The sequence below is a fragment of the Atta colombica genome, unplaced genomic scaffold, assembly GCF_001594045.1.
Source record: "Atta colombica isolate Treedump-2 unplaced genomic scaffold, Acol1.0 scaffold243, whole genome shotgun sequence".
Taxonomy (NCBI): Eukaryota; Metazoa; Arthropoda; class Insecta; order Hymenoptera; family Formicidae; genus Atta; species Atta colombica.
The window spans coordinates 49305-58857 of NW_017259342.1; the positions used below are offsets into that span (position 1 = coordinate 49305).

Here is a 9553-nt window from a genome sequence, read left to right on the forward strand (position 1 = left end):
CTAGCTTCTAAGCTCGACAAATATTTCTCGTTAAATACATATGGAGACCAAAAAATACTGATGAAGAAAAACTCGAATTACTCGTGTCGGTAGACTCCGTACAATTTAAAGTGCTCGCCGTACCGATGTGAGCGCGCTTTCTATACTTGTGTGTTTCGGGATTTGGAGACCGCGCTCTTAAGAAGAAACTACTGGCCTCGATCGGTGTGCATATAATAGGACTAGGATTGGACGGGGATGGGGGAAAGTTTGATGGAAAGGACTGTCGACATCTAATTCCTTACAATTTCGATACGTATACGTATTAATATATGTGTATATGCATAGTACCTTTTTAATTTATTTATAGACTTCATGCTTAGAGAAGTAGGGAGATCATTAACGTGATATCTTGCCATCATTTTATGCAATATTTTTTTTCGACATTCGATTCAATAGCGTGACATACATTAACTGCCTGTAATTGATTGGAAACGTTGATATACAATAGACTTAGCAACCAAAAACGACTTGTAACGTATAGATATATATGTATAAGTCCCTTAATTATATGTATATATATAATTAAATATAGTGGTCTTACTATATATTCGTCACGTATCACAGAAGGAAGTGCTAATAACTATAATATAATCTTCTTGAACGCGTAATACCTAACAACTCGAAATTTTTATGTTAATTGTCCAAGACAATTGAAATACTAGCTTTCAATGCATTGAACTTGAAAAGCACCATCTCGCCACGGTGCTGAGTCTATCCTATACCTTAGAAACGATGAAGTTAAATACATATATTTATATATCGTACAAAAAAAAATTATCGAGATGCTAACGTCAAATCTGGAATTTCGTTTTGCCGTGTGGTGTACATGTATGTTAAATATAAAACGTCGCGTTAGCGATCTTCCCACTTATCCCCGTTCGCTCGAGTGTCATCGATCGTGTCGCGGAGCTACGTACACCTATAATATCGTTCTGCATCGCGGATTCCTGACCGGCTCGATCGGAAAGTAATTTGAAAGATCGTTGCACGTGCGCGTGTCGCGTATCGTAGCGCTCATTTACAAACATCGACCACTTCCTGACCGTTTTCTTTTTTTTTTCTTTGACCGTTAATTACCATTTAATGAATACGAAACTACTTACGATCAACTTCGCTAGACTATACAGAATGCTACCAAGTGTAGCGGACGGGTACGCCGGGACGCATCCGGTCTCGTCACGGATGCGATTCTTAGTTTATGATGTATTTGTGTTTTGTGTGTTGTGTGTGTGTGTGTGTGTGTATTTTGAATGTGTATGTCTGATACTGAGGCCTCTTTGAAAGATAGGAGGACCCGCTTAATCACGAATAACACAATGCTCTTCGTTCGCTGGGCGAATGCTTAAAGACTAAACTCAGTCGCTCCCGTACGTACCCACCACCACCACCACCATCACGGCTTCATCGATTTATTTCCTAGATTCAATCCCGTTGGACTGTCCGATCGATTCGCTTCTCCGGTGGAACCGCGCGTTGCTTCTTGAGAATTGTATTTTTGAAAAAGTCGAATAACAGATTAAATACATCGATAAACATGGCACGTTATTTATTTCGCATTGTATACTGTTTTCATAGTCATGTAAATTATTAGATAATCACATTTGTGATTGAAACAAAAACAATTTGACTTTTTCGAAACACAAAATATAAAGTATTGCATCGTATAGAATAGAAACAGCTTCGCGTCTTTTTAATTTATATATAATTATATAAAGTATATATATATTTTTAATCGTTTGATAAAATTACATTACTATTACTTGGTTATAACGCAAGATTTAAAAATTTTGCTAGAGTTGCCATTGTCATGTTTTGTTTCTATAGCACGAAATGCATAATCGCGAAGCTGCATCGGTTCCTCCGGTGAAGGGTACTTCCTGTCGCGTTTCCGGGGCGCCCGGTAAGATCGCATGGCGCGCTTTGCACAGTGCCCTATCGTCGCTATATTAATTTCTAATTCAATGTACATGAGAGAGAGAGAGAGAGAGAGAGAGAGAGAGAGAGAGAGAGAGAGAGAGAAAGAGGGAGGAGAGGAGAGGAAAGAAGAAGAAAGAGAAAGATATATGTATATATTTATATATACGTGTCTATTAGATATAACCGCGGAACAGAAAAAAGATCGAAAGAAAAATAAAATACATCGTTGTTCGCAATTGCTTGAGTAAGGATATGGATCGAAGGATCGCTCCCGAATATCGCCGAGATTACGACGCTATCAGCATCAGATGTCCACGCTGACATCATCGGTAGTACCGCTCACCATCGTCGTCGCTTAACCGATAGTGTCCTTTTTTCACAAATTCGATTGGCTCCTTTTTCGTTACTTTAAAGCCGCCTTTTAGAACGTCGCGGCATCAGATATGATACGTTGAGGGGTAACTCGTACGAAGGAGGAGTGTGGAGGAGGTGGGTGGTCCTGGAGGGCCTTCGTCGTCCTCTTGAGAATCTCTGCTTCTGTTACTCGCACCCCGTTCTCTCTTCCGCTCTTTTACGTTCGTTCTCTACTCTACCCTGGTCAACGTAAAAGAACTCCTCTCTTCGTGTGGCCGAACAAACGGGACACATCCTGTATACATCTCGTTTTTTTATCGGTTCATTATGACGGGGCGATACTACGCCTCGACTTGATCTTCCGGGATCATTATGTCGGGCGCCATCGACAGGTCCTCCGCTATATCCTCGTCCTGACCGGAGTCGTGGCCGTGGCTCTCAGAGTATTCTCTTTCGTCCGTCTGATCCTCCTCCGTCTCTTGCTCCATGGGGCCGTCCGGTAGTTCGCGCTTTATTAATCTCGGGTGCTTCCCTCCTTCCGGACTCTGGCTCTCCTGCTTTATGTGCACGGCCGGTTCATCCAGCGGCGACCTGTTGAATCGACGACACGCACGAACGTGTTGTGTACGCTTATGAGTGGAAAACTTGCGAAAGCGTTCGCCGGGTATGTGTCGGGATATATATTTCATAAAGCGCGACAGACGCAGCGGTATATTTTTTTTAGCGACACGGCTAACGGGAGAATAACGGTTTCGCTTTTCCGATATTGTTTCATTACCGCGGTTTCGTGCGGTTTGTCAAGCTGCAACGAATAGTTTGTGTTTTGCAGAAGAATCGCGCGGATAAGGGTATTTTTACGGCTTTTATGCGTGCGATCGAAATGGATCGTATATAAATCGTCCATAAATATGTCCGTGAATAAAACAAATTTCGCGATGTCGGATAAATAAAAGATTCTAGGATCGTGTTTCGGCAATATTATTATAAGCTGAATATTCCGAAAATATAGGGGCACAAATGCAGATTTGTACCGAAAAAAAGTTATTACAAGAACTCGAATAACATTGATCGATATTTGATAAAACATATTGCTTGAAGAATCTTCGAGAAATGAACGAATGACATATTTAATGATGAACTGGTCACTTACATCAAGTCATTATGAGGTAACACATGTTCCTTATCAGGACTTGTCGCTGTTGACGTGCACATTGGATTCAAAAATCCCATGTTAGATTCCCCGAGTGCCTGGAAATACTCAAATTGCATTAGATGGTTAGTTATTACTGATTTAATACCAAAATGCTAATCTCACTTAGATACTACGCATTAGTTATTTTAAGAAAGAATAATAATTGTACTTCCTGTTTATATAACTAACATAATTGTATTTCTATTTGACATAGCTAGTAATTTATCAAAAGAATATAAATAGATTCTCGTAAACTGTTAGCGAATCTTTCTAAACGAACACTAAGCGAATCTTTCAATCATTTAATTAATATGTATAAACTGTATAATATGTTTAATTAAATTATGTATACATTTAAATTTATTTATTAATTTTACATTTATTCATCTCGTTACAACATTGATTTATTTTAATGCATAGCGTATTATTCGACTAAGACAATAAATTGCAAAAGTTCATAAGAGTTTTTATATTCTAGTAGTTAATTATTAATAGTTACCTGCAGGTTGGCATTAAGCGCATCACCGTACATAGTAGGACTATGCGTCAGCGTTGGGCTCTTTGACGGTACACCCCTAGATATTGACAGAAAAAAGTATATTAATAGTATTCGAAATTCGGCTGTGAGCATATATTTCCTGAAACCAATCGCGTGTATGAGTTTTCTTTAATCGTGTCAATGGGATGGATCTGATAGAGAAGGGGGAGTATATAAAAGTTGAGTGTATGATGACCATGTATTTGTATGTTGCGTGAATTGGAGTGGTAGATATGTAGACGTATTAAAGACAAAAAGGAGAAAGATAGAGAAAGCGAGAGAAAGAGAAAGAGGTGTAAAAGTGAAAAAGAGAGAGAGAGAGAGAAAGAGACAGAGAAAGAGAGACAAAGAGAATTATATAAATATGAAAAATGTAAAATACATATAAATATCAAAAAGAGATTAAAAAAGAGCGAAAAAGTATCCAGATACTCTTACCTACTTACATGCCTCATATCGTTTTTGTCCACCGCACTCGTCTCATTGGTGATTGAGCGAGATTAGATAAAAATTACAAAGAGAATATTTAAAAAAAAGCGCTCCCGTCTCGAAACTTTATAAATAAAATATCAATTTGTTCTTTTTCTTTTTTCCATTCATTTTTAATATGTGACATTATATCAGTTTCGAAACAAACGTACTTATAAACGGTCACCAGGTTACCTGAGCTTACCATTTACTTTTGTTACTTCGCAAGTCATTTAGTAAATAAATACTTGTTTGCACAACAATCGCCTTTTTCTTCCCGACGATTTGTGAAGAGACGCTGTTCGTTGTATTTCTTGCGATTACCGTCAAATAATGGTAAATATACTTAGTCTTAGCGTATATCGTCGGAAAATTTGACGAGAGATTTAAAATGCATGCGAAAAAGATGACAAAAAAGATTTCCTGAGACCGTTTATCAAGCAACAAGGAGCGCTGAATAATGAGAAAAATAGAAAAGGTAGATGAAGATAGAGATAGAAAAGTGGAAAGTTGAGATAGAGAAAGAGAGAAAAGGAGAGAAAGAGAGAGAGAGAGAGAGAGAGAGAGAGAGAGAGAGAAGAGAGTTAAAGAGAGATTGAGTAAAAGTAGATAAAATTTTAAAAAGTATTAAAGATTAATAAGTAAAAATTTCCGAGAATTTTATCATTAAATATTACTGAAATTTTATACTGAGTCCACATGGTACCTGTGATACAAGACGAGTCGCAACGATGAAGATCGAAGAATTCCACCCGAGGTTATAATTGTAACGCATAGTATACACAATTTACACATGCGCGAGTAGCCCTGACGTACATATTCACTCAAATCATTCGCTCATTGCGGAAGCATGATGTAAGATGCTAAAGTTCATTTTGCGATTCTTAACTTTATTTGTCTTGAAATGGCATTCGTCATTTCAACTTAAAACTTTTTAAATTTGTAAAAAAGTATTTCCAAGTTTTCTTCTAGCATCAGTAATATCATATAATTTACTGAAATGTTGTTTTGTCTGAAAATTAATATTTAATATTTTTAATATTTTTCTTTCTATTTTGATATTTTCAATTGTTTAAAAATCTTTCTTTAATATTTACTTTAAATAGTCTTATTACTAACCATTAATTGAAAAGATAAGATTTTTTTATAAGACGAATTTAACAAGTTAAATTGCAAAGTTGAAGAACTTTTAGATTTGCATCCGCACATTTTGCATACTTATAGTTGAAAATCGCAACAGATTGCAAAGAAAATTGCATCAAAGAAAAATTGATGAAACAGAACTTCGCCAGAATGCTATACTGCTACGTCACTGTAGAAATCAAATAATAAAAATAACGAACGTAAAATATGACAAACCTCTATTAACGTCAATTCTACGATCAAAAGAAGAGAAAAGTAATTCTCTACTATTATGAGGGAACAAAAGAATAAACAGAACAAAGGAAGAAACGGAAGCAAAACTTGAACACAAAAGAACGCTTGCCCGCAGAAACACACCACTTTCACACGAGACGCTACGCAAATAGCATTACATTAAGCGTCATACGTTTATAAGCAGTGTTTTCAAAGTGGGTGGGATAGTTTAGAGCTTAATCAGGAAACAAACATTAGGGATTCATGGTAATCCATGCGAGCAACTAATAAACACATTGGAAATCCGGCAACTTTGGCCAATCGTCCTGTTGTTGGGGTGTTGCAGGACCGTGCAGGATTCAAGCTATCACGGAGTGCAAGAGCCTCGGGTTACAATACTAGTGACGTATACGGGGATATCCTATGAACTCTTGGACGTCATTTGCAAAAGTGTGCAAAATTTACATGTCTTTCAAAATATAAGATTTCTATATTTTTAGAGAACGAAGAAAAAAAATATCGATCTTTTATAGATATTCTTTGACCAAATTAGAACTAATGTTTTATTATTTAGACTAAAAACTTTCTTTTTTTCTAAATTCTAAACTTAACTGTTTTTGACAAATAAAATCTCTGTTCAAATTCACATTTAACATATTAAACAATAACACATAAAACAATTTATTTTATCTGTCTTTATTTTATCTTAAAATAATTGTTTCAATGTTTTGATAAAAAATAAATTTAAAATGATCAAAATATATTCAAAAATATATTTCATGAGTCTATGTAAAATTTAAATCGTATAATAAATTTTTTCTTTACAAATCTCAATATTATATTTAATTTTATTTATATTTACCAACGACATGTGTTTATAATCAAATAAATAAATTTAAAAATAAAAATCATATTTTTTAATTTTTAATAATTTTACATGTTTTATACTTATGCAATTGCCTAAATGGTTTAGACTATACGTCCTAAAAAATTGGAATAAATTGTACACTTATAACAAATGGACGAGCAAGATAATAATGGGATGATACTACTGTCCAGTTTTTAAAGGAATCGGAACTTTAAAGATGCTCGAGGCAGGCATGATGCGGAAATTATTTCCAGAGGGATTGGACAAACTGCATGGAGCTATTTCCTGCTGCCTTGGCGTAATCTGTTATTAATACTTCAAACTGTATCGCGATATAGCTTAAAAATGGAAGAAATTTTGCTATAAAGATATTTTATTGACATTTGTATTTATTGGTATAGAATTTAACTAATCTGAATTGATTCTCGCATCTATAATTGCAGCTGTTAGCATCGTAATAAATAATTAAAAAAGATATTTAATCAATAAAATTTTTATAATTTATGAAGAGAAATTTATCTATAAAAATCTTAACTGAGCGTGTTGTAATCCAAGTTGTTTGCACAAATACATTGTAAAATTAATCAAAATTAAATTAAAACATACATAGAATATAAAACATTTTTGTTTTTAAAATATTGAATAAATCAAACAAATATTTTCTAAAATTTATAATTATTTTTTAATTATACATATCTCGTTTTATTCACGTTAATCCATGTTACATACATTAAAGTTTCTTTCATTTATCTTGTACAGTTTAATATAGAAAAATGACGAAGTAGATTTGCGCTGCTTCGAAGCAAATTTTTTTTATTCCAAAGGGTATGTCGTTACGTCAATATAACAGTAACAGCTGCAACCGTGCACATCCGCGGAGCAAGTGTGCACAAAAACTTTCAAAGGCAGCAGGTTGTAAAGCCCATTTAGTGGTTCGATTTGTAGACAACGACCAAGCGAAAACGTCCCGGTCGCCGCGTTCATAAAAAAGTACCGCGGTAAGGTCAGAACGTCGCGCCAGCCAGCCAGCAGAATTCTAAAAAGTGGTAGTGCTTACTGTGCGGAGAGGTGGGGTGGAGTGGGTGATGGGGTTGGGTCATATTTCCTGGGGCGGCCGCGGGACAGATGCCGCCGCTTTACGAACTCGGCGTCGTCCACCATCCAGAATGACCCGAAGTCGTCCTCATAGCGCACAAAACACTTGTGCAATGATAGATTGGTGCGGATCGCGTTCTGTATACACAGACAAGACCACCAAGAAATAGAGAAAAAGAGAGTAAAAAAGATAAGGTTTCTGGTTGATTTTTTTTGTAGTTGATTGCGCATTTTTTCGCTTTTCTTTCTTTCTTTCTTTCTTAATTTTGCGCTCGGCCCGCTCGCCGTTCGCTACCCTTCGTACGGGGGATGTAGGGCCTCACTATTGCGCGGGGCCGGTTTTTGTGCTTGCCGTCACGTTTTGCGGGACCCAGACGTACCAGCGGCACGCTGGCACGCCCCTCGCCGACGGCTCCGTGTCGCTCTTATCGTGTTGCCGGGACACACGAATGATCTCGGCACGATCTCGGAAACGTCGACTTTTTCAGAGAGAGCAAACAACAGCACAGATTCGCAAAAAGAAGGGATGGACAAATCAAAGAAAAATAAAACAGAGACGCAGAGTAATAAAATGTAGTAAGGCGGCTTCCTCTCACTACCTGACAAAGTGCAACACTGCGGTTCTCACTCTGTGTTCCGGGGGTAATTCCGCTTCCGGGCTTCCGGGCTTTTCGAGACTAGACTTGGGCCAAGATACTCGGACCCGCCGTTCTCGATCGGGTTAGTCGCTGCAAAGCTCACATGCTCGTTATGAAAGCACACATGACGTACTACGGATTCTCATCTCCGAGAACATGATTAGCATCTCTAAACTCTCTTTCTATCTGTGTTTTTTTTTTCCTTTCATCTGTTGTGGCTCTTTCATCGGCGACGCACTCTCACGCAACATCCACGCACCCACCAGACTGCCGACTACCATCACACGACGACGGGCAAGTAAGAAGTTCACACACACGCGGGTTCAAACACAGTGATAACGGTAGTTTCTCGAGTATTTCAGTCTGCGTAAATATAAACTTATTTTGTTCGGTTATATATGAATTTATTTATAAAGATGTGAAACTTTCCATCTGTTGTTTCGTTTTCCCAATTGAAAATAGAAATATCTAATTGTAAGTAAGGGACTCGAATAAGGCGCGTCTTTCAATTTTGAAAACTTTCGAACTTTTCATCGCGAATATAATAACTCTGTTTGTGAATTATATAATAACGGCACCTCGAGAAACTGTATATTAGCAGCAAACATACAGACAGACGACACAAGCGACGTATAGTAAAGACTGTTATGGCATTTTAGGTGTATAAAAAGGTTTATACACACACAGATCTATACGTATGAATGCGCACGTATCAAGTACAAACAGGTACAGTATACTATGAAGAGAGATGTAAAACAGGGAACACGACGTAGACATTTTGTGTAGGCGATCAAATATATGATTAAAATAAGAGAAGTAGAGAGAAATGCACAGGAGAGCGTGCGTGTATGTGCGTATACATACATACGAAGGCCACAAACGCACTGATACGTGCGTTCGCCTTTAAGTCGCATATATAGAAATATATATATAATATATAAAACAGATATATATATTAAAAATACATATATGTAAAAAGAGCTATATATATATATATACGTATAAGATAGAATATTAAATATTCTTAATATATATATAAATATGTGTAGATAAATATATATAAATATTGATATATGAAAATATGT

At 36.5% G+C, this 9553-nt stretch overlaps 1 protein-coding gene across 16 annotated transcripts in view; it reads right to left on the minus strand.

Annotated features, from left to right (window-relative positions):
• Nucleotides 1-2075: 2075 nt before the first annotated feature.
• Nucleotides 2076-9553, minus strand: part of LOC108688864 (forkhead box protein P1) — a 304708-nt gene continuing 297230 nt past the window's right edge. For 8 of the 16 annotated variants that reach the window (XM_018195386.1, XM_018195373.1, XM_018195380.1 and 5 more), the window contains 4 exons: nucleotides 7793-7968; nucleotides 4005-4080; nucleotides 3464-3570; nucleotides 2076-2904 (listed from right to left, as the gene is read on the minus strand). In XM_018195386.1, the coding sequence (XP_018050875.1) occupies nucleotides 2655-2904; nucleotides 3464-3570; nucleotides 4005-4080; nucleotides 7793-7968 (609 nt within the window). In that variant the 3' untranslated portion in view covers nucleotides 2076-2654. The remainder of the gene's footprint in view (nucleotides 2905-3463; nucleotides 3571-4004; nucleotides 4081-7792; nucleotides 7969-9553) is intronic. The other 8 variants (XM_018195381.1, XM_018195387.1, XM_018195379.1 and 5 more) reach the window with 3 other exon arrangements.